Source organism: Motacilla alba, chromosome 14, assembly GCF_015832195.1.
Source record: "Motacilla alba alba isolate MOTALB_02 chromosome 14, Motacilla_alba_V1.0_pri, whole genome shotgun sequence".
Taxonomy (NCBI): domain Eukaryota; kingdom Metazoa; phylum Chordata; class Aves; order Passeriformes; family Motacillidae; genus Motacilla; species Motacilla alba.
In genome coordinates, this window is record NC_052029.1 from 15,531,090 (window position 1) to 15,554,917 (window position 23,828).

General features: G+C 57.7%; 2 protein-coding genes across 6 annotated transcripts in view; one reads left to right on the forward strand and one right to left on the reverse strand.

The window, feature by feature from the left end:
• Positions 1-19,694, forward strand: part of TRAF7 (TNF receptor associated factor 7) — a 29,980-nt gene extending 10,286 nt beyond the window's left edge. For 4 of the 5 annotated variants that reach the window (XM_038151137.1, XM_038151138.1, XM_038151139.1 and 1 more), the window contains exons 4-21: positions 817-908; positions 5,005-5,121; positions 6,354-6,446; positions 8,085-8,118; positions 9,410-9,593; positions 10,214-10,348; positions 11,449-11,666; positions 11,851-11,924; positions 12,400-12,448; positions 12,565-12,692; positions 14,340-14,422; positions 14,872-14,911; positions 15,198-15,314; positions 16,356-16,478; positions 17,219-17,338; positions 18,007-18,138; positions 18,320-18,439; positions 18,981-19,694. In XM_038151137.1, the coding sequence (XP_038007065.1) occupies positions 817-908; positions 5,005-5,121; positions 6,354-6,446; positions 8,085-8,118; positions 9,410-9,593; positions 10,214-10,348; positions 11,449-11,666; positions 11,851-11,924; positions 12,400-12,448; positions 12,565-12,692; positions 14,340-14,422; positions 14,872-14,911; positions 15,198-15,314; positions 16,356-16,478; positions 17,219-17,338; positions 18,007-18,138; positions 18,320-18,439; positions 18,981-18,995 (1,874 nt within the window). In that variant the 3' untranslated portion in view covers positions 18,996-19,694. Of the gene's footprint in view, positions 1-816; positions 909-2,544; positions 4,753-5,004; positions 5,122-6,353; positions 6,447-8,084; positions 8,119-9,409; positions 9,594-10,213; positions 10,349-11,448; positions 11,667-11,850; positions 11,925-12,399; positions 12,449-12,564; positions 12,693-14,339; positions 14,423-14,871; positions 14,912-15,197; positions 15,315-16,355; positions 16,479-17,218; positions 17,339-18,006; positions 18,139-18,319; positions 18,440-18,980 lie in introns of those variants that run through there. The other variant, XM_038151141.1, reaches the window with a different exon arrangement.
• A 1,850-nt stretch (positions 19,695-21,544) lies between these two features.
• Positions 21,545-23,828, reverse strand: part of CASKIN1 (CASK interacting protein 1) — a 29,517-nt gene continuing 27,233 nt past the window's right edge. The window contains 5 exon segments of the mRNA XM_038151120.1: positions 21,545-21,779; positions 22,243-22,636; positions 22,740-22,902; positions 22,904-23,473; positions 23,475-23,828. Coding sequence (XP_038007048.1) covers positions 21,683-21,779; positions 22,243-22,636; positions 22,740-22,902; positions 22,904-23,473; positions 23,475-23,828 — 1,578 coding nt within the window. The 3' untranslated portion in view covers positions 21,545-21,682.

Sequence of the window (23,828 nt, forward strand, 5' to 3'; positions counted from 1 at the left end):
GTACAGCAGGGTTTGATGCTGAGCTCAGCACCAAATCTTATTGATCCCTGTGACAATCATCACCAATGCTGAAAATTTCCATCTTCCTTCTGTGCCTGGCTGTGAGTCACTCCGGAGCTTTGGTCAAACCCCGTGACCACCTTCAGCTCAGGCAGGAGGGGATGCAGATGTCCCTGCTCATCTGCAATTCCTGTGCCTTGTTCCTCAAAGCTCAGCAGGTGAGGGGAGCCTGAGCCCTGGCACGTGGGGTGAATGTAGGAAGAGGCCTGCTTTCATTTTGGGATACAAATATCCTTCCTTTAATAGAAACAAAAAGACTTGACACTGATTCTGATAAGGATGTGAACATCTGCCCGAGAAAAATGTTTGGATTACATTTGTCCTGGACTCTGGATGGTTTTGAACTCCCAAATATTTACATTCAGACTTTTATATGTATGAGAGTCAGTTACATGATCTCTGTACAAATATTTCATATTTAATTTAGCATGGCTCCCCTGTGCCTCAGGGATATCCAGACCTCCCTGGATCCAGGCAGTTTGTATTGGTGACTGAGATACGTGGGAGTGTAAAGTTTCCTTTTGATAGTATTTTTAAGCTGTGGATCTGACAGGGTGTTACCTGTGCTCTTTTCTGGGCAAGCTCTCAGAGATCAGGGTTGTTCTGCCTGGGCTGATACGTCCAGTCATGAACCAGCACTGCAGAATCCCCAGTCTTTTCCTAAGGAGCACTTAGAGCTGCAGAGGCTGTCCCACAGCTTGGCAATGTTTCTGAGGAGCCTAAATGTTTGTTTTTCTCTTTTAATTCCCTGTAAAGCTGACGGGACCAATACTTTCAAGCAGCACCGTCGGACCCCGTCCTCCTCCAGCACCCTCACCTACTCCCCACGGGACGAGGATGATGGCATGGTAGGTGTGGTCAGGACCCTCCTGACTGGCCTAGCAGATCAGAAGGGAAGTGAGAGGTGTCTGGAGCTCCTCTGGACTCCTCCCTCCCTCATCATTCTCTGTGTAACGTGTGCCCCAGGGGCAGGAGCAGCCTCAGCACTGCTGGTGCCGTGGGGAAGCTGCTCATTCTCACCTGGGGCTCTAGGCTGGAGCTGCTGCTGCTGCTGCTGCTTTTCACACTGCTTGAGATTGTTATGTGGTTCCAAAGCCGGGAACTGCAAATCCCAGAGCCTCCTTGTGAGGGAGTACCTGGCTCCAGGGAGAGCAGGGAGCTCGGGAGGAAGCAGCCCTGCCAGGATGTCTGGGCTCTGACTGGGGCCAGGCACTCTCCATGTTGGATGGATCCCAGCTGGCTCTGCAGTTATGGCCATAGAATCCATTCCTATTCCCACCTCCAGATGGGGCCTCTGACCACAGGGAGAGGGTTTGAAACCTGCAGATTGGGGTGTTGGACACTGCGGGCTGTGCTGGGCTTCCCACACAAACCATTCCCATGGCTCCCAGTATCTTGGTGGCAAAGCAGTTCCCAGTTTTGAATCCAGTTTTATCACTCACTTCTGAGTAAGTTCTTTTTGGGGAATTTAGTGATTCAACAGTCTTCAGGGTTAGCTGCTTGGAGAGAAATAAATTAGCTAAATCAATTAAATAAAGAACAGCAAAGCAAACCTTGATGAAAGGATGGCCAGCTCTGAGGCTGGACCTTCTCTTGTCCCTGCTGCTCCAGCCACATCTCACAATCACAAACTCTGTTCAGATCTAAACATGTTAGTGACAAACTTCAAATTAAGTATTTGTAGACTTAGTCAGGTTACAAGACCCAATTTCCAAGCCAGGCACAAATGGATCATTGCTGCTGGAGTTAGACACTGGGGTCAGCAACAGTGTGGAGCTGCAGCACTTCTTAAAATAAATTTGACACCAGATTGCAAAGAATTTTATTGTCAGCATCCTATGAAGTTCCTTCTGTTGCTCAGAGATCTCACTGTGTTTTATGTGAGTCCATGGGGGTTTTGTTTGTGGTTGGTCTTTTTTCTAACAGGGCCTTTGAAAATGTGCCTGGTGTCCTTGGCAAGTGCAGCTCTCCAGCCCAGCACTGACCCCACGAGCTGGGCCAGTGCTCAGGCCCCCCCTGGCTGTCAGCACAGAGCCTGTGGGCTGGGGGCCGGGCCCACAGTGCCCTTTTCACAAGCTGGGCAGCTCTCACAGGGCAGAGGGGAGGATTTTTCCAGAGGAGGGGATGCTGTGAACATTTCATTTAGCCAGGTCTGATAAAGAAACTCCTTTGAAAGCCCTAGTGGCATGAACTGGGGTGTGCAGCCAAGAATGGGGGAGATCTCTGCTGGGAGCCAGCTTCAATCCTCTTGGCCAGTCTCAGCCCACTTTCCCTGGAGTGTTAAATATTCTTTAGCAAAAATAGTGAGAGGATTAATGAGTGGTTCAGGAAGCAGCGTGAGGTGCTGACAAACCAGAACTGCCTCGGTGCTGCTCTGCCTGCTGCTCCAGGCAGACTCACTAACCCTCTTAGGAAGCTTCATTTGCTTTGTCAAGAAATAATCTGGGATTTCCCTTCCTCATCACTGAGTTTTCCCTCCTCCAGAAGCTGCCAAGGGCTTCTCAGCCATCAGAGAGACAGCTGGAGAGGAGTCACAGCCCTCCTGTGACCTCCACCGCCCCTTTTCCTTTCCTTGTGAAGCTGCTGTTAATGAAACAGAAGCAGAGCAGCGTGCTCTGTGTGCAGGGCAGGGATTGCTGAGTGGCTGCTGTCATCCTGCACACAGTGGCTGCTGTCATCCTGCACACAGTGGCTGCTGTCATCCTGCCTGCGCACAGTGCCACAGGTTCCCACCTTGCTGTGCCTGCGTGGAGCTGGAAGCAGGGCTGTGCTGGAGCCTTCACCTGGAGGCTGCTGCTGTCACTGAGGTGGTGGAAATTGCAGCTGAATATTGGAACATTGATGCCATGGATGGAGGCTGCCTGCCTGTCCAAGGTCTGTTGTTTACAGGGAGCTTCCCCTCTGAGCCAGAGGTGAAAACTCTCCATCTTCCATCAGATGTTTGAGTGCTCCCTCCTTGGGCTCTTTGAAGGTGTGCCTGATGTTTAGTGCAGAAATGAGGTCTCTTGAGTTTTGTCCTTGTTTGCTTGGCAAAACCAAGGCTGCAGATACCCAGAGGGTCTGGAACTGCCAGCACACCCTCTGCCGTTCTCTGTTGTCCCCACAGCACAGTGAGGGATCCTTCTCAGCCCATCCCCTTCTCTGCTGTGCAGTTAACACCAGCATTATCCAAACTAGGACACAGGGAGCTGAGCCCAGAGTCCTACACAAACCTTCTGTGTCTCACACCCCTGCCTCCTGGGATGCTGCAGTCCCTTTCTCTGTTGGTGATCCTCTCTGGGTGTGCTGGTGACCACCCTGCCTCCCTGCAGAGCCTGCCTTTGCTGCCCTCACCCCCCGTCACCTCCAGAGTGGGAACTGTGCACAGTCATTCTGGTTATTTTAATGATTTCTGCTACTAGTGGAGGGAAAATAATAAAATTAATGTATACACATAAAATGGATTTACCTCATTATAACCATTCCTCCTTAAGGTTGATGTATTTAGTCAATAAATATGCTGTCTTTAAGGGAAAGACATTTATGCTTTGGCTTCTAAGCAGATGCAGCATTTCTGAGTTCCTCGGAGCCCAGGATCATAAAAGGGAGGCAGCAGAGCAGGGTGAGGAAGCAGCAGGATCCTGCTCTGCTGCTCTCCTGCAGCCCAGCCAAGCTGCCCTGGGACTGCAGCATGCTTTGTCTCTGGGGAGGGCAGCAGCCTCTGAACCTCATCTTGCAGCTTTCATTGCTGAATTTCCTGCTGGCCCCTGTGCCCCCCTGCACTGCCTTTGTCTGGCCCTGGCTCTGATGTCACCCACTTTCACGCAGGGCAGGCACACAGAGTGCAGCTGCCGAGGCTCACGTGGAGCGCGAGGAAAAGCGTTTTTCCCACGAGGTGCGGGACAGGAGCTCAGCAGAGTCTGCTCCGTGCAGCTTTCCCTGTTCCCTGGGCAGTGCCGGGCCTGGCCTGGGCCAGGGACAGCCCCTTTTCCAGTGGGCAGCCAGGGATCTCCAGAGCTCCTTCCAGCCACCGCTCCTCAGGGCTGGGGACTGACGGAGGCTGCAGCCAAGCCTTGGAGAGTGTGACACGTGCAGATGCTCATCCATCGTGCCTCGTCTGAAGTGGCTGAAGCTTCTGGCTTCATTCTTCCATTTCTTTGTCCAGGCATGCTTTCTGCTCTCTGAAGCCCTTTATTCCTCCTCTCTGCACCTTTTGCAGTCCACCAGCAGCATCTCTCCCAGAGCTCCTCCGTGGCTGCGCTCCCAGCTGCACTGGATCCTCAAATCCAGGCTCCCCACGGTCTGCAGCCTCCAGTGGCGTTCTGACACCGAGTGGCACCTTGGCTACGTGCTGGTGGTTGCCATTCCACCCTCGGGGCCGTGCTGCTGGTTAATATTCCAGCAGCAGCACTCCCTCAAAGCCAATGCCAGGGCCGCCGGGGCAGAGGAGCTCTCTGGATTGGTGCGCGGTGTCCGCCGCGCTCTCCCCTCCCGAGCAGGAAGCGGCAGAGCTGGGCTCACACAGAATTCAATAGAAGGAAGTCTCCACACTTACGCAAAGAAATTTGGCAGAAGTTAGATAGCGAGTGCAACAACAAGTGCTGCTGCAGAGATTAGAGGCATTGCAGGAGCTGGAGCAGTCTCTGGGGGAGATTTACGGAGCTTTCCATGAAGGATTAGTTCTTCCAGACCGTTGCTTTGCGGGCGTGCACGGTAAGTGTGCAGGGAATGCACCTTGGAGAAGGTGATGTGCTGGGAATTTCCACGTCAGCCTGGCTTAGGGAGTTCAACCCGAGTGATTGCTGTCTCTGGGCACGGTGCAGGGAAGGGCACACAGCAGCAGGGCCGCTCAGTGCAGCTGACAGTGGAGCAGCTGAGTGTTGTGGAGGGGGACAGCTGAAGTTGAAGGCTCTGCCTGGAGTTTGGGAATGATTTGCACTGACCAGAGCTGCTCTGTGTCCGCAGCCTCCCATCAGCACCCCGCGCCGCTCCGACTCCGCTATCTCCGTCCGCTCCTTGCACTCCGAGTCCAACATGTCCTTGCGCTCCACGTTCTCACTCCATGAGGAAGAGGAGGAGCCAGTAGGTATTTGGGATTGTCTGAAGGAGCAGGATTAGGCAGCTCAGTGTCAAAAGAGTAACTTAGTGGAGCGTTGTGAGTACACAGAGCTCTCAGGGGCGGATTTTGTTCGGTGCCTGGCTCAGAGTCCTGCTTTTAACTTTGTTTCCACCACTGACTTTGCTTCCTCGTGTACCATTTCCCTGCCTGGAAAGCGAGGACAATGGTGAGGCTTTTCTGCTTCCCAGAAAAAATGTAAGTCTGTGCAAGGTCCTGCTTGATTCCCTGGCCCTGCTGCAGAGCAGGGCGGGTTGCAAGCTCAGGCTGGTGGCCTGGCCCCAGGCAGCAAATACAATTCCCCATAGATTTGGAGCCCCGTCCCCATTCAGGGCTGTGTGGCACCCCACAGACTTGATTGTAAGCCCCAGGAGGGTGCAAGGAATCGTCTGCATGCTGGGGGAGGATACTTTTAAACTGAGCTTAGCTTGTGACCCAGTAACCAACCCCAAACTGGATGAATAAACGGTCAGGCAGCGTTCTGCCAGTGATCTAGGGTAAGAGTTTGTTTCATATTTGGGAACCCAGGGGGCTGTGTTTGCATTTCTGAGAGCAGCACAGGATGAAAAGACAGAGGGAACTGCAGAGATTGACTGGAAATGCTCTGAAATGTGAGCACGGAGAGCCATGGTGCTCTGGAAGGACGTGCTTGGAGCCCTGTGCTGGCTGTCCTAGTTGGTAAACAAAACTGGAGAGATGGGCTCATTGCAGCAGAAACAATGTTGTTTCTGCTTCCTGAGGAGTGAAGGAGCCCTTCCTTCAGAATGCTTCAAAAACACAAGAGTGCAGGCTGCTTTAAAATTGCCCTTAAGCTCAGGCTTAGTACAGTTTTGACAACTCTGTGCTTAGGCCAAGCGAGGAGAAAGTCCCAGCCAGTGCAGCTCATGCAGTTCTGGTGACTGAATCACTGGCAGAGGAGTTGGTCTGTGCAGTTTGCTGTCAGCTGCTGATCCTGCCAGGTGCTGGTGGCCCCCAGTTTGTGATGAGCTGAGGGTCTCCAGCCATTCCCAAGTTCATTCTTTCCCTACTGGAACTCAGCAGATCCAGACAGAATTTTACATTGAGGCGATGAAACCCTCAGTGCGCCCCAGGCTCCCCGAGGCTCAGCATGGTGGGATTGTGTTACTCCTTCTGCAGAGCTGCAGGCTCTTGGTTTGGACTAACCCAGGCTGTGTGTGTCCCTGTGTGTGCCCTGCAGGAGCCCCTGGTGTTCGCAGAGCAGCCGTCCGTGAAGCTGTGCTGCCAGCTGTGCTGCAGTGTGTTTAAGGATCCCGTCATCACAACCTGTGGGGTAAGGCACGGCTCTCCCAAATATCCTGTGTGAGCCACAGTCAAGCCTGGACTGTCCCCTCTGTCTCTCCCTGGGGACTGTCAAGCAAAACCGGGGCTTGCTTAAAGTGGGATGGCTTTTCCCCCGAGAGCTGTACTGCCAGCCACCCCATCCTGGCCACGTTCAGTCTCCTTGCTGTGGCTTCCATGAAGTCGAAAACTCCTCCTGAAGGGCTCTGCAGGAGCTCCTGGGCACCCCAGGAATGGCTGCGCTTCAGTTGTGAAGGAAGTGTTGCTTATAAAACAAGAATGGCTTGAAGCTTCATTTAGTTAATGCTTGCAAAGGGAATTGAGATCCTCAAATGAAAGGCACGAGGCGTTATGAATATTCTTCTGGATTCCATTTTACTGGGATTTAATAGAAGCTGTATATTATTCCTGTGCTCCTTGTGAAGAAAGATGGCTTTGAGATGGCTCTAATGCTTCTGACGTGATCTGATCACCAGGATGGGGCTGTAGCAACAGCAGCAGAGCTCAGGATTGTTTATTGCAGTGAGGGTGCTATTCCCCAAAAGTGCTGGAAGCTGCTGCAGTTTGGCCGCACCATTCCAGTTAGCAGCTCTGCACAGAGACACTGAGATTTACTGGTTAATGTGGAAAGAAGCCCACTGCAGGAAGCAGCCTGCCTCCATCTGCAGTCCTGCTCTGGCAGCTCTGGAGGGAGCTCGGTGCAGCTGTGCCGGGCAGGAAAAGGCCATGGGAGCAGGGCAGCAGATAGCAGCTCCAGAGGGGGACTCCCAGCCCTGCCAAGAGCTGGCTCTGTGGCCAGGGAGCGTGGCTGAGGAGGCTCCAGGGAATGCACGGGGCAGGATCGGGGGCAGTGAGGTGCTGCAGCCTTTGTGTTCATTAGCGTGTTAGACTGTGCTTGCTGCTTTGTCAAGGTAAACTGTCAGAACAGAGAGGGGAGCTGTTTAAAGAGCTCCAATTTACAGAGCATTTAATGGGCTTACAAAGCAGCTGTTCCACCTGCCTGGCAGCAGGGCAGGGCAGCTTCTGCTGCCTTGAGAGGGCTCCAGAGAGATGGATGTGGTGGGCTCACGGGGCAAGGACAGGGAGAGGCCAGGCTTCCCCTTCCCCCGAGGGCTTCTCAGGGCAGTGAGAGGGATGACATGGGCTACAGTGGTGTAGCAGAGAAACCCTATGCAGATGTGGAGGGTAGGAAAGACTTGGATGTGTTCAAGAGCAGGCTGGATGGAGCTCTGAGCCCTGGTCTGGTGGAAGGTGTCCCTGCCCGTGGCAGGGGATTGGAACTTGATGGTCTCTAAGATCCCTTCCAACCCAAACCGTTCCAGGATTCTGTGATGCCATGAATATCAGAGTGTGGCAGGACATGCCCCTGGCTTTGGCTTGCACCACGACCATGAACGGGGAGAAGGTCAAAGCTCCAAACTGTGTGTTCAGGACCTGTGCCTCACCCTGAGCTGCCCGAGCACGCAGCTGGGGTTTGCCCTGTGGTGCTGAGCCAAAACAGGCAGAACAGCTGCTGGGGCTCCAGAGGCACAGGCTGTGGTGTCTCCCACCTTTCCCATGGGTAGCCACAGGGAATCATTTGCCCGCTCTCGTTTTACGCTGACGCTGCTGTTCCTCTCTGTCTCCACAGCACACGTTTTGCAGGAGATGTGCCTTAACATCTGGTGAGTACAGAGCTGCTCTTGTGTGATGCAGCCAGAACACTCTTATTTCCTGGTTGATTTGCTTTCACCTAAAGAGAAACCTGCAGAAAAATGTCCGAAGGGCTTAAAACAAGCTGTCAGTCAGGCGTGGCACTGCAGCAGTGAGGGGCTGGGGCTGGGGGCCAATGGTACACTCTGGAGCATGGGCACTGCAGAGAGGGCTGGGCACAGGATGTTCTCAGATCCTGGAAAATGCAGTGGATAATCCCAGGATAATGCTTGTCTCGCCCAGAGTTGACCCACTGATTTCAAACTGAAAGCTTTCCGTGGCTGCCTGGATAAAGAAGCAGGGGCCACAATTGGCACCATCCCCTCCTCCCCCATCCCCTCAGTGCCAGGTCTCTGGCCCCTGACTGAGCCCCACTGAGCTGCTTTAGCTCACCCAGCTCTTGCAGAACCCTGGGAGAGCCCAAGCCCCTGGCTGCTGGCCTGGGCTAACCAGCTCCCGCTTGGGTTGGACTCTGGCTGCAAAAAAAAGACTTTTTTTGGCACGAGCCTGTGCCCCTCTTGGCAAGCTGTTGTTCAGCACGGAGCCAAGGCGTTGGCATTACCAGAACAGCGAGCCCTGAGGAGGCTCCCTGGGGAGTCCTGCAAAGCAGCAGCTCTTTCTGCCTTAAGATTCTTGTGCTCCACATGCAAGAGGTCCCTCTGCTTTGCATGTTAATCCCCTCACTGTGCTCTGCTGTATCAACCCCAGCCCACAGATCTGTGGCAAAAGGCTTTGCAATTGCAATCCCCATGTCTGGAGTGTTCCAGAAACAGCTGGATGTGGCAGAGCTCAGCTGATGAGGTGATGATCGTTCCAAGGTTTGGATTCGATGATCTTGGAGGTGTTTTCCAACCTAAAGATTCTGGGTTTCAGTGGTTGCTGGCAGCAGGAGCTGAGCCCAGGCCTGGGTGAGGAGCAGGTTATGGCTGGGGCATCTGGTGACTTGTGCTCACTGCCTGTGAACACTCACCCTTCAGCCAGCACACGGCAGTCTGAATCAGTGCAGGCTTCTTTCACTGGCAGCTCCCTCAAATCATTCTGGATTAACATAAACTGTGACTTTTCCACACCCCAAGACAAACCAAAGGTGATGGCTGGCAGACCTTGGGTGAATATTCCTGGCTCTTTCCGTGGCCGCTCACCTGGCGCTTGGCTGAGCCGACCGGGGAAGGCACAAAACCACAATTTCCACGTGGGGGCACTGGCAGATGGTGGTGCCCTGTCTCGCCCTCACTGACCGTGCCATCCTTCCCTCCCTGGCAGAGAAGTGCCCCGTGGACAACGCCAAGCTGACGGTGGTGGTGAACAACATCGCGGTGGCCGAGCAGATCGGGGAGCTGTTCATCCACTGCAAGTACGGCTGCCGGCCCGCCGCCAGCAGCAAGCCCACCGCCTTCGAGGTGGACCCCCGCGGCTGCCCCTTCACCATCAAGCTGAGTGCCAGGAAGTGAGTGCTCATTCCAGCCTGCAGTGTCTCCAGGGAAAGGGCCCTGGCCTGCCCGAGCTGCCCCGTGGCTCCGGGGCCGTGCGGCTCCTGCTCTGTTTGGCTGTGCCAGGGTGATGGGCAGGGTGGCTTCAGGGGACAGTTCAGGGCTGGTGTCAGGGGGAGCACGCTGTTTCTGCTCCCTGAGTGCCAGCACTGGGACAGGGGTGCATTGTGAGAGCAGCCACCTCACATCTGGGATGAAACTCCACGGCCGTGGTCAAGTAGAGAACCTGGGATTCTTTTTGTAAGAGGAATTATCTTCGTTATATCCTATGAATTTGAAATCTATCTCCCTCTCCATCCCCGTTTTCCCTGTCCATTGCCTGTTGTTGATGGCTGCCTGAAGGCTCAGCCCATCAGCTGCAGAAGTAGATGTGCCCTGTGAAAATGTGGCCTATTATTACTCTCAATTTTCTGGCCAAATGAGAATCTAAAATTGAAATTGCAGTCTCAGAGCAGGAGGCTTTGGATCATCTGACAGCCTCCCAGGGCTGGTTTGCTCCTCTCCTGACGGTCTGCGTTGTTCCCAATAACTTTTGCTCGTTGCTGATTTTCCTGCCTTTGCTTCTCTCCGTGCACAGGGACCATGAGAGCAGCTGTGACTACAGGCCCGTGCGCTGCCCCAACAACCCCAGCTGCCCTCCCCTCCTCAAAATGAACCTGGAGGCTCACCTGAAGGAGTGTGAGCACATCAAGTGTCCCCACTCCAAATACGGGTAAGGAGATGGTGCTTTTGGGCGGGGAGCTGCCCTGAGCTCATTACTGAGCTGCTTTTTGGCTGCTGCAGCCTGGGGGTGGCCCCGAGGCTCTGAGCAGCTCTCCCCGGTGCTGTGCATTGGCCTGAGGCTGAGCTGGGGGTTACGGGGGTTGCAGGAGGCAGCCCCGGAGCCTCTGGGTGGGAACAGGCAGGTCACGGTGAGGAGGAGGGTGAGGAGGGTGAGTACTCGGGCAGAAGAGCTGGAGGAGAGTCAGAGCATGAAGAGACAGGGATGAGGACAAGAGTAATTTGAGCACCATGGCTGGTCTTGCCAACCAGGCCTTGTCCCAGGCAAGGGAAGTGCTGATCCACCTCAGGGTTCCCCTGTCACCCGAGTCCCAGGGCAGCCCCTGCTTGGGTTTAGTGTTGCAGGAAGAGGGTTCACAGAAAGTTCTCCCATCACTGGCACAGGGCAGTGATGGAGTCCCCATCCCCGAGGGAATTCAATGCCATGTAGATGTGGCACTTGGGGACGTGGGTTAGTGGTGGCCTTGGGGGAACGAGTGGACCTGATGGTCTTAGAGCCTTTTCCAGCCTCAGCAGTTCCATGATTCCATGATCCTAAGCCGTGTCTTGGCAGAGGCAGAGCAAGGCAGGTCCTGGCAGAGCAGCCCTGACTCTGTGCCGTGCTGCAGGCCCAAGGCAGCATCTGCTGAGGTCAGCTGCAGTTTTTTCCACTGGTTTTGATGGCTCCTGGTGAACACAACAAACAGACACCACCCTCTGTCTCCTGCCCAAGATCTGCTTTTCCTTGCAGCTTCCCAGGCAGACAGTCCAGTCTGGGGCCAGTGCCCTGGCTGGAAGAATGGCAGCTGCCTGGCCTCTCTTGTCCTGCAGTTGCCTCTCCCAGCAGGATCATAGAATCATTAAAATTGGAAAGGACATCCAAGGTGATCAAGTCCACCCTTTGAAGGATCATGAACCACAGAATCCCTGCTGTTGGCAGGGAGAGCAGGACAGCTGGGGACCCACACAGGCCTTGGAGCTCCCCTGAGGAGACAGCTGAGCAAGGAATCTCCAGGAGAGCCCTGCTCCAGCCAGCACCTGCCTTCCCTCCAGGTGTGCATTCATAGGAAACCAGGACACCTACGAGACCCACCTGGAGACGTGCAAGTTCGAGGGTCTGAAGGAGTTCCTGCAGCAGACGGACGATCGCTTCCACGAGATGCAGGTGGCCATGGCCCAGAAGGACCAGGAGATCGCCTTCCTGCGCTCCATGCTGGGCAAGCTCTCTGAGAAAATCGACCAGCTGGAGAAGAACCTGGAGCTGAAGTTTGGTGAGTGTGCTCTGTGGTCAGAGCCGTAGGGACAGGGCGGCTCTTGGGTGGTGCATTACGGGGTTGCTCTCCTGCTGATGCAGCAGTGTGTTCCGAGGCTGGGGGGCAGTGGGTGCCCTCTGCCTGTTCCCTGCGATGCCAGCAGTGGCTCTGCAGTGACTGTGGGCCTGTCCCTCTCTCACAGACGTGCTGGACGAGAACCAGAGCAAGTTGAGCGAGGACCTGATGGAATTCCGCAGGGACGCCTCCATGCTGAACGTGAGGATGGGCCCTGGGCTGGAGTTACCCAGCTCACCCTACCTGGGCTTCTCCTGCAGTGGGGGGAGGCTTTGGGGACAGCCTTCTGCTCCAAAGCCTGGGCCTTTTAGAGGGACATTGTCCCCTCCTCCCTGCCTGCAGAAAGCAGGGAGATCAGCAGATCCGAGCAGTCTGGTGAATTGCAGAGTGAGGACAGTGTTTTCTGAGAGGTATTTCTGGGCCTCTCTGAATACTGAAGAGTTTAGTGCAGGTCTGAGGTGCTGGCAGAGCCCTGTGGTCTCTGGAGGAAGGCGACCAAGGGATGTGGCAGTCACAGAGTAGAGCAGAGACCTCTGCTCAGAGGATGAGGAAGGTCCCTGTGGGAGTCAAGAAGACAAGAGGGGTTGTAGCAGTGGAGGGGACAGTCCTAAAGCCATGTCCAGGGCAGGCTGGCCTGGGTGGCTCCACAGCTCACACAGCTTGTTGTGTTTTTCAGGATGAGCTCTCCCACATCAATGCTCGGCTCAACATGGGCATCCTTGGATGTGAGTATCCCCATTACTGCCTGGGGCTGGCTGTGGGGAGCCCTCCTGGCTGCTGCCACGGCTGGGCACAGCAGCAGCACTGCCCTCCCTCCCTCACCTGGCTCTCCTTTCTGCAGCCTATGACCCTCAGCAGATCTTCAAGTGCAAGGGGACCTTTGTGGGCCACCAGGGCCCCGTGTGGTGTTTGTGTGTGTACTCCATAGGAGACTTGCTCTTCAGTGGCTCCTCAGACAAAACCATCAAGGTAAGAGCTTCCCTCTTCCGTGCACCTTCTGCATTTGCTCGTGGAACAGAAGCTGAGTTCATTTGTGGGGTGGGTGGATGTTGCTTCCTCAAGTTTCTTCCAAAGAATCAAATGATTCTTGGTGATTATAGTTGGACAAAATTCTCTGCAAGGAAACATTATGTACTAGTGAAAATGAGAGACAAACAGAGATCTTTGCAAGGCCCCGATTAGAATCTCATTCCTGCAGCTGCTGGTTTTGCTTTATGTGGCATTTGGGGTATTCAGGACTATTTCAGCTTCTGATTTTATGTTCCTTTTGTTATAAAAAGTCATCTTTGAACAAAACATTTGTCCCTGATCCAATGTGTCCTTCCCTATTTTACGGCGTGTTTGTTTTCCTTTGTCCTGTTTTCAGTAACTCAGACTGACAGCACTCCCCGGTGCAGCCTCAGCAGCCCTTCCCAGTGTCACCTGGCTGCTGGTGGCTGCTGGTGGCTGCTGGCCAGGCTGGGCACCCCCAGGGGCTGCCACAGCTGACCCTGCCAGGAGCAGAGCTTTGCTTTAGTTTCCTTGGTTGTAGAGCCACGTGGAAGGAAATGGATATTGCTGTACATGAGGGAAGGAAAGCAGATTTCTCCCCTGCTCTGCTCTGGGCACCACATTGCCAGTTCCTCTTGAGAGAGCCCTGTGTGCTCAGGGAAAAGCCTCTGCAGTGGCATAGGAAGCTGTGCTGGGCCACTGGAGCCCTGGCGTGGGCTGGGAACTGCTACAGCAGGAGCCTGAGAGCTGCTGCTTTGCCTCAGAGCGTGGTGTTGGCCTGGGCTGAGGGAGCAGAGCTGGAGCAGCTCCTGGCCTGTGTCTCGTTAGCTTCAGCCTGACCCTCTGCAGCCCTTTCCCTCTGCTAGCCAAGCCTGCAGGCCCAGGGCTGCCAGGCAGTGCCCAGGTGACAGGCAGTGCCCAGGTGACAGGCAGTGCCCAGGGCTGCCAGGCAGTGCCCAGGTGACAGGCAGTGCCCAGGTGACAGGCAGTACCCAGGGCTGCCAGGCAGTGCCCAGGTGACAGGCAGTGCCCAGGTGACAGGCAATGCCCAGGGCTGCCAGGCAGTGCCCAGGTGACAGGCAGTGCCCAGGTGACAGGCAATGCCCAGGGCTGCCAGGCAGTGCCCAGGGCTGCCAGGCAGTGCCCAGGTGACAGGCAGTGCCCAGGGCTGCCATGCAGTGCCCAGGGCTGCCAGGCAGTGCCCAGGTGACAGGCAGTACCCAGGGCTGCCATGCAGTGCCCAGGGCTGCCAGGCAGTGCCCAGGGCTGCCAGGCAATGCTCAGGTGACAGGCAGTGCCCAGGGCTGCCAGGCAATGCTCAGGTGGCAGGCAGTGCCCAGGTGACAGGCAGTGCTCAGGTGGCAGGCAGTGCCCAGGGCTGCCAGGCAGTGCCCAGGTGACAGGCAGTGCCCAGGGCTGCCAGGCAGTGCCCAGGTGACAGGCAGTGCCCAGGGCTGCCAGGCAGTGCCCAGGTGACAGGCAGTGCCCAGGGCTGCCAGGCAATGCCCAGGGCTGCCAGGCAGTGCCCAGGTGGCAGGCAGTGCCCAGGTGGCAGCCAGCCTGTTTCCTCCTCTGGGTGCTGACATCCTGCCCCGGCTCCAGCCTCTGCCTTGTGTTTTCTGTTAGGTGTGGGATACCTGTACCACATACAAGTGCCAAAAGACCCTGGAGGGTCACGATGGAATTGTGCTGGCTCTCTGCATCCAGGGGTGAGTGAGGAGGGTCACCTGTCCCTGGGGAGAGTGGGGACAGCCCTGGGGCCCCTGAGCATGCCCTCACGATTCCCATCCTCTGTCCTGCATGTGCCAGATTACGCATGGGAGGTGCATCTTGCCTCTTTGCTCTGGAAAAATGGACAAAGAGTGTGTCTGTCTGGCCTCCCCCGTGTCCTGGTTTCCTCCCCTGGTCACCAGCTTGGCTCCCTGCTCCAAGGGCCAGTCCAGCCTGGCCTCCCACAGGAGCTGGGCTTGCTCTGGGTGGGTGTGCACAGCCTTGGCCCGGAGAGGCTGTGGCGCTGCAGCTCCTGTGCCCCAGTGCCTGGGGAGGAGCTGGTGACACCCTGCCATGGCACAGCCCCTGTCCCCCAGTGCCTGGGGAGGAGCTGGTGACACCCGGCCATGGCACTGTCCCTTGGTGACCCCCCTTTGTGTCATTGCAGGAACAAGCTGTACAGTGGCTCTGCTGACTGCACCATCATCGTGAGTACGGGGCACCCACAGCAGCAGGCACTGCCCCTCCTGTGCCAGGGTGGGGGGACTGATGACCCTCCTGTGCTGGATCCACCCCTGGCTGGGCTTGGGCCTTTCCTACAGGCTGCATTTCCCACTGCCAGCTCCTGCCTGGGAGCAGAGGGCTGCTGCTCTGGGCCGGGGCAGGGTGGCCTGCCCAGCCCCTCACGGGCTCTGCTTTGGTGGGCTTGACAGTGCTGGACTTGATCTCGGAGGGCTTTTCCCAGCTAAAGCATTCCATGGTTGTTGTTTGCAGGTCTGGGATATTCAGAACCTGCAGAAGGTGAACACGATCCGAGCGCACGACAATCCTGTTTGCACTTTGGTCTCCTCACACAACATGCTCTTCAGTGGCTCCCTCAAAGCCATCAAGGTGCAGCTCCAGGGCTCCTCTGGGGCTGCTTGGGGACCAGGGGCACAAACTCTCAGGCAGAAGTGTCCAAAGAGGAAGGAAGTGGCATTTTGACCTGTAGGTGACCTTGTTGCTAAGGTCTCCTGAGCCACGGAGCAGCCAGCACTGCAGAGGTTTAGCCCATGCTCTGTGCTCAGGGGGAAGCTGTTCTCTGGCTGCAAAAGCACTGTATTTCTTCCAGCTCTGCAAACCCGAGGCTGCAGCTGCAGTATCCTGGCAGTTCCTGAGCACGTGTGTCCTCAGGCCCCCAACAGACCTGCCCAGACCATTGGGAATTGTGTCTGGGCTCCAGAGCTGGCTGGAGATTCAGACTGTCTGTTTTGAAACCACCTCCAAAGGATCTTGAGTCTGCATTCCCTACCTAAAACATGCAGAAATCGGGAACAGCTTTTCAGGCTGCCCTTTAAAGCCTTGGCTAGATTCCTGTGGTTCTGCTTCCAGCTCCTGCTGAGGCAGCTTATGGGCCCGTCCATCTGTAAGAGGACTGTGCTCTTTTCTTTATCTGGGGCCTGGAGTGGTTCAGCTCTGGAGAGGGCTCGAGGCTGGAGCAGCCACAGAGCACGAGGAGAATTTGGGGCCTTTTGGGTTTGTCATCCCTGGCCACTTGCTGCCAATGAGCCGGGCAGGCTCAGAGTGGGGGGTGAGATCTGCCAGTCCCTTGTGCCAGGGCTGGGAGGGGAGCTTTGTGGAAGTGCAGGGCAGTTCCTTGCTGCAGCTGTGGTTCGGGCTTTGCAGCCCGTGGCTCTGCTAGGGAAGGGTCTCTGCCAGCAATAACGCAGGCTCCAGGCTGGCTCCCTCAGGGAATGTGCTTCCTCAGCAGTTTCTGGGTTTGATCAGCAAGCCAGTGGGATCAGGCAGTTCCCATCAGGCAGGAGAGCTGGCACCAGGATCCCCACAAGAGCTGTGAGGGCCTCGGGCAGGGTGGGCAGGGAGTGAGCACTGCTGTGTCCTGCCCAGCGCCACTGAGCTTCCTCCCCCTGTGTGTGTCCCTGCTTTCCACAGGTGTGGGATATTGTGGGTACTGAGCTCAAGCTGAAGAAGGAGCTGACAGGTCTCAACCACTGGGTTCGAGCACTGGTGGCTTCCCAGAACTATCTGTACAGTGGATCTTACCAGACCATCAAGGTGGGACTGAGCACTGGTGACACCCTGAGCCCCTCTCCTGTTCCTCTCTCTGCTCTGCACTGGGGCAGCAGCACCAGGGGCAGCTGCTGGGACGTGAGAGCACTGCTGACACGTGGGGTTTTCCTGTGCTGATGCCATCTCCCCAGGCTGGGCCTCGGGAGCTGCTGGGGAGGGACAAACTGGGACAAAGTGGGGCCTCGGCCACGGCACCGCGAGGCTGCTGCAGCCTTATCTGCACTGACACTGCTGCTGATAACGGGGGAAGGTCACTGGCTGGCTGCAGAGCCGCCATAAATCCGTGTGAGGGTTCCCAGTGGCCTCCCTCCTCTGTGCTGGCTCAGTTCTGATGAATAGGTCACCTCTCAGGGGTGAACTGTCTGGGGGACAGAGGAAAATTGGAAGTTGCCCTTCTCAGTGTTAATGAATCTCTGTTAATTTTTCTGCGTTGGGTTTTAGTGCTCTCAAGGACTGGGCTGTGTGTGCACATGTGTGCAGTCACACACAAAGGGTGTGAAGTCTCCACACAACCTTTCCAGCCTGGGTATTTAAGGCTGGGCAGCTAAATAAGATAACAGGGATTTGCTCTTCAGTGCTGCACATTCCCAGCTGGATGGGTTTGTCCCTAAAGGTGTGATCTGGGCACACGGGGATCCAGGCTGACTGTGTGCATGGCAGAATGGCTGCAAGGGATCTCCCCTGTGGAGAATGGTCTCATCCTACCTCTGCTCCATCCCCCTCAGATCTGGGACATCCGGAACCTGGAGTGTGTGCACGTGCTGCAGACGTCGGGAGGCAGCGTGTACTCCATCGCCGTCACCAACCACCACATCGTGTGTGGCACCTACGAGAACCTCATCCACGTATGGCAGGGGCTGCTGGCCTGGGGGTGGGCATGGGGGCGTGGGGATGGACACCTGGCTCTGGCTGTCCCCTCAGGCACAGCACCTGGCTCTGCCTGTCCCTGGGGCACAGCACCTGGCTCTGGCTGTCCCTTGGGCACAGCACCTGGCTCTGCCCTTCCCCCAGGGCACAGCACCTGGCTCTGGCTGTCGCCTTGGGCACAGCACCTGGCTCTGCCTGTCCCTGGGGCACAGCACCTGGCTCTGCCTGTCCCCTCGGGCACAGCACCTGGCCCTGGATGTCCCTCAGGCACAGCACCTGGCTCTGCCTGTCCCCGGGGCACAGCACCTGGCTCTGGCTGTCCCCTGGGGCACAGCACCTGGCTCTGGCTGTCCCTGGGGCACAGCACCTGGTTCTGGCTGTCCCTGGGGCACAGCACCTGGCTCTGCCCTTCCCCTGGCGCACAGCACCTGGCTCTGCCTGTCCCCTGGGGCACAGCACCTGGCTCTGCCTGTCCCTCAGGCACAGCACCTGGCTTCTGGCTGTCCCCAGGGCACAGCACCTGGCTCTGCCTGTCCCCTGGGGCTCAGCACCCCCCTGGCACTGTGCATGGAGGCAGGAGCAGCTCTCAGCGGGGAGCTGGGTGGCCTCAGCACAGTGTGATACCCAAGGCCAGCTGTCCCCACAGGTGTGGGACATCGAGACCAAGGAGCAGGTCCGCACGCTGACCGGGCACGTGGGGACAGTCTACGCCCTCGCCGTCATCTCCACGCCCGATCAAACCAAAGTCTTCAGCGCGTCCTACGACCGCTCGCTCAGGGTGCGTGTGGGGCTGGTGGCTGGACTCAGCCTGGGACGGCCCAGGAGCCCCGAGGGACGGGCGGGGGGAACCCCGGGACCTCCGCGTGTCACCCGTGTCACCCGTGACGTGCAGCGTCCCCTCCCGTCCCTGCCGGTGCTCCGGGCTGTGCTCGGCTCACGCTCCCCGTGTCCCCCCGCAGGTGTGGAGCATGGACAACATGATCTGCACCCAGACCCTGCTGCGCCACCAGGGCAGTGTCACCGCCCTGGCCGTGTCCCGAGGCCGCCTCTTCTCCGGCGCCGTGGACAGCACTGTCAAGGTGGGTCTGCTCGGGCTTCTCCTGCATGGCTGGGCTCGTCCAGGGCTGGACTGAGGGCATTGATGGAGTCAGGAGTCAGTGACAGGAGGCTGGAGCCAGCTGAGGGTTCAGCTCTGCTCCCAGGGAGCAAGTGAGCAGACAAGAGGACATAACCTCAAGCCGGGCCAGGGGTGGTTCAGGTTGGACATCAGGAAGAATTTCTTGATGGAAAGGATTGCCGAGGAAGGGGCTGTGCAGGGAGGTGGTGGAGTCCTCATCCCTGGTGGTGTCCAGGAAATGACTGGACGTGGCACTCAGTGCTCTGGGCGGGGTGACAGGGTAGGGATCAGTCTCAGGTTGGATCTGATCATCTTGGAGGTCATTTCCAACCTTGATGATTCTGGGATTCTTTGAAACAAGGGGATGGTTCTCCACGGGCGGGAGGTTTCCTTCCTGCCAGTGCTGTGGATGCTGCAGTGCAGAGGGAAGCTCTGTGGGGATGAGGGGAAGCCCACAGGGCTGCTCAGGAGTCACTGCCTGCGGTGCCATCGTCTGTCCGCAGGTCTGGACGTGCTAACGAGAGCGTCACACGAGTCCTGCACACTGAAAGACCAAAAACTCTCCCCTCCATCGGCCTGTGGGTGACCACACCACTGAAACGACTGCTGCAGCTCCTCCTGCACCGACCACTGCCTGCTGCTGCTGCCCCTCGGCCGGCGGCTCTGCCCCACGGACGCTCCAGGTGTTCCCTCAGATTGCCCCAGATGAGTGGAAGAGAGGAGGCTGTTCCAGTGCCCTCCTCTGCCTGTGTCCCCCCAGCTGGGGACACCCCCGGGCTGGGGCTGGGGTGACACTGGCTGCCTCGGGGCTCGGGGCCAGGCGAGTGCAGCCCTCGGCCTGCTCCAGGACGGGACAGATGCGTGTGTCCTGGTGGGGACAGGCTGCCCCCCCTGTCTGTGGCGGGACTGAGCTTTAGGCTGTACCCGGGGTGGGCACCCGACCCCTTTCTGTCTCTAGTATTTAATTTTACTGCCAAGGCGCCGGGCCGATCGTCTGGGAAGAGGTGTTTCCTTGAGTAGCCAGGTACGATTTTTATGCCACAGCTAGTTCTCAAATCAAGTTCCACGAGCCCATCGTTCACCACCCTGTAATAACGGTCTCCACATTAAAGACAAAAAGCCTCCGTTGCATTTTTACTCACATTTTCTACTGTTTTTAAGATTGTAATATAGATTTGATTATTTGTTCATTGACAATAAAAGCAGAAAGAGTTGTTGCTGCCCGGTGTGAGTTATTGCAGGCAGCCCCCGTGGGGTGAAAATTGAAGTGCCTGGGCCCTACACTGCACGGGGGACAGGTCCCAGCCAGGCCCCAGCACCCACAGAGGCACCCAGGGGTGCCCTCAGACTGCAGCACAAACACCCGGCACACCACGAGGACTCGGGAGGGCTTGGGGACACAAACAGTGGTGGCAGCCCGGCAGGGGTTTTATTTTTTTTATTTTTGTTTAAATATTTGTTGCCAGACTTGGTATAGGAGCAAACGTCTTCACAGCACCACGAGCCATCTACAATTCAGAATAGGAAGAATAAAGACGAGTAGAGGTGAAATCTAAGCACAGAAGAGCAGGGAGCAGCACCAAGATGCAGAGCTGGACAGATGGGATACGATACAGAGTCCATAACTTAATCATAAAAAATATATATATGTATATATCCATCATGTAGAACTTTATGGATTTTTTTTTTTAGATACATATTTTTTTTTCTTTTCAACAGATATTTTCAGGCGGGTGATTTATTTATTTTTTTAAATTATTTTAAAGTCTTTTTTTTTGTGTGTTTTGTCGGTTTTTTGTTTTTTTTTTTTCAAAAGAAATTTCAAAGTTGTGCCAAACACATCTGGATCAGCGACCACAACGGGAGAGACGGGGGAGACAGGGCAGGGAGGGAGAGGGAAGGAGGGAGAGACCACTCCACGTCTCGAGAGAAAGAAAGGAACAGCAACACTTTTGTTTGGAAACCACAAGCAAAAAATGCATTCATCAGGACTCAAGCGACTGAACCAGACTCCACCTCCAGTTTGTACAGGAATTTACAGGCGGGCACACGCACCCCGCGTGCACACCCACGCACACCCACACGCACCCAGACAGAGACCCACGACGAAAGCAACGGAAAGAAACCAAACCAAACCCTGAAGACACTCCAAAAGAAATGAAACACCTCCGGCGTAAGGATTAACAAAAACCTCCATAAAACAAGGCACATCCTTTGAGTTCGTAACGGTGGGAAAAGAAAGACGCGACACTGAATCCCAACGGAAAACCCGACCAGAACCGCTCGCACGTACCTTCCACCCAGAGAAAAGGTAAATATTGTGCTACTCTTAAATGAGTTTGCCACAAGACACACAGCTTAGTATAATCTAATAGTTTTTCTCAAGCTAAAATCCAGTTTTCTCTTGATTTCTTTTAAACTGCTTTATATATAATTGCTAATATTTTTAAATCTTTTAAATATATATTTGTTAAAGTTTATTTCTTTTTTTTTATTATTTTGGGGTTGGGGGAAATCTGCTTTATATCTTTTTTTTTATTTTTTTTTCCCCTCCAATAAATTAATACTTTTTTTTATAGCTTATCACCGTCCTGTCCCCAGGCAGGGAGGAGCCGGGCAGGGGCACGTCCCGCTGCCCCCAGGGCCACCGCCAGCCTTGCCCGCCCCCGCCAACGCCGACCGAGAAAGAAAACAAAGTTTAAAAATCAAAATTAAAAACGGAGCAAAGAAACCCAAGTGCATTTGCCCGCCCGGCCCCGCCACCAGCAAACGCCATCGGTGACACGCGGCTGGCGGAGCCACCGCGCCGGGCAGGGCTTGTGCTACATTCGGGTGGCGGTGACCCGCGGTGACGCGCGGTGACCCGCGGCTGGCAGGGTCAGTCGGGAGCCCCCCGGAGCCCCGGCCGCGGTTCGGTCCGGAGCGTGTTGCTTTGTTTCTTCTGTTGGGTTTTACTTCTGTGGTTTTTTGTTTTGTTTTTTGTTTTTTTTGCTTCTGCAAAAGGGAGTCCTGCCGGAGCCGGCGCCGAGTCCGTGAGCACAATCCTGAGGTATCTTCTTCTTTGTGCAAACCCCGAGGGACGCGATGTCCGGGAGGGGACGGCTGTACAAAGGGGACGGGGGGAGGGCGGCGGGGCCGGGGGGTCGTGGATCGTTGTGCCCTTGTGCCCACGTAAGCCCTGAGGTTCTCGGGGCCCTGGCGCCCCTCACTCCAGCATGGCATCCAGCTGGTCTGCCAGGTCGTCGAACATGCTGCCGATGTCGTCCAGGATGCTCACGGTGCTCTTCGACTCCACGGCCGAGCTGGGGAGTGACAGAGACGGGTCAGGGTGAGCAGGGACGGGGACACGGCACAGCAGGTCAGGGTAAGCAGGGACGGGGACACGGCACAGCCCCTGGGCCCCATGGCACGGCCCTCCTGCCCCTGGGCGCTGCGGTGCCCGGCACTGTGTCCCCAGTGCCGTGGCACAGTGTTCCAGCTCCAAGTCCCCAGTGTCCCCTCTCCAGGACAGGCCCCAGGGCACCCACATGCCTAGGTCCCCCTGCCCATGCTGCTCCAGCAAGATGTCCTTCAGTGTCACCTCCCCAGGGCCGTTCCAGCCAGGGTCCTCTGGTGCTCCACCAGTGTCCCCCAGCACCGCCCCACTCCCGCCGTGGTGTCACAGCCTGACCCCCGTGCACGGTCCTTACGGCCTGCTGTGCTCGGCGGCACCGAGCGGCCTCACACCCTCCCGGGAGCCCACCACCCACCCCTGCAGCCCCTTACTCTGCCGCCTGACTGTCCTCCTGCTTGATCTTCTCCTCCACCGCCTGCAGCGCGGCGGCCAGGGACGCGCTCGTCTCCTCCAGCTTCTGCTGCGCCAGCTCGGGCCCGGCGCTGTCGACGGACGGGCTGGCGATGCTGGAGCGGGGCGGCTTCACCGGCACCTGCTGGGGCTGCGCGCCGGGCGACAGGGGCTTGGCGGGGCTGGAGCAGAGCGAGGGCGGGGTGCTGGAGGGCTTGGCCGCGGGGCTCAGCTGCCGGGCTGGCGACGGGGCCGGCGTGGAGCTGGCGCTCACCGACTGGATGGCGGCGTGAGGCTTGGGGGGCTTGGGCGCCGTGGGGGGCGGCGTGGGCTTGGGGGACACCGGGGGCGGCGTGCCATGGACCCGCTTCACCTCTGCGGAGAGAAGGGAGAGGGGCAGGAGGGCGGCGGGGCCGGCTGGGACCCCCGGCGTCCGCCCGGCGGAGCGCCCGTCCCGGGGGGCTGGCGGGGCACCTACCTGGGCTGCCGGGGCTTGGGACGGGCACCTTTTTGGGGACGGGCATCGGCGGCCCGGGCATCTTTTGAGGCGGCTGCGTCAGCACAGGCTTGGGGGACACCGGCGGCTTGAAGGGCTTCTTGGGCTCGGCGGGCGGCGGGGCGAACTCGGGGCCGTCGGGGCGGGGCGGCGGGCGGCGGGGTGGGCGGCGGCTCAGCCCCGCTCAGCTCCGAGGCCGGCCGCCGCTTCACGGTGCCGGTGCCGTTCTGGTACACGGCGAGCGTGGCCGGCTCCAGCGCCGGCTCCTTGTCCTTGGCTTTGGGCCGGCGCTTGACGGTGTCGGACTCGGTGAGCACGAAGCGGACGCCGTCCTGCTGGCTCTGCCGGGCCCGGATCCGCCGCTTGAGCGTGGCGCTGGCCTCCACCTTGGCCAGGTCGCCGTGGCGGTGGGCCGGGGACAGCCCCTCGCCCGTCTCCCCGCGGGCCGGCCCCAGGGGCCGCGGCCGCTGCTTGATGGTGAGGGTGCCGTCCTCGGCGAAGGGGATGCCGTCGGGGGAGCCGCCGCGTTCCACCCGCAGCCGCTCGCCGGGGCCGTCGGCGGCCGCCTCCGACCGCACGCTGTCGGCGCGCTCTCGGCGGGCGGCTGCCACCAGCCCGGTGACGGGGCCGCTGATGGTCCGGCGCCGGTTCACCACCTCCCCGTCCAGCCCGATGGCCTCCTTGTGCTTGACGGTGGCCAGCACGGTGGCCACGCGGGGCGCGGTCGGGGCTGCCCGGGGGCGGCCCGGGCTGCAGGTAATAGCCCTCGGGAGCCTTGGCCGGCGCCGGTCCCGGCCCCGCCGCCACGTGCGGCTTCTGCAGCGCCAGAGCGCGGGCCCCGCCGCCGATGGAGGACATCTCCAGCATGGCCGCGATGCTGCGCACGCTGCCGGCGCTGCCCGTGTCCACGCTGCCGCCCAGGTCGCTCGCCCGCCGCTGCTCCCGGCGGCCCTCGCCCTCGGCGCCCGGGGCTCCCACGGCCGCCTCGCCCTCACCCTCCTTGGGGAAGTCCTCGGCCATGCCGGCGCTGGAGATGGCAGAGCTGGAGCGCTTGGGAGGGGGGGCGGGGGG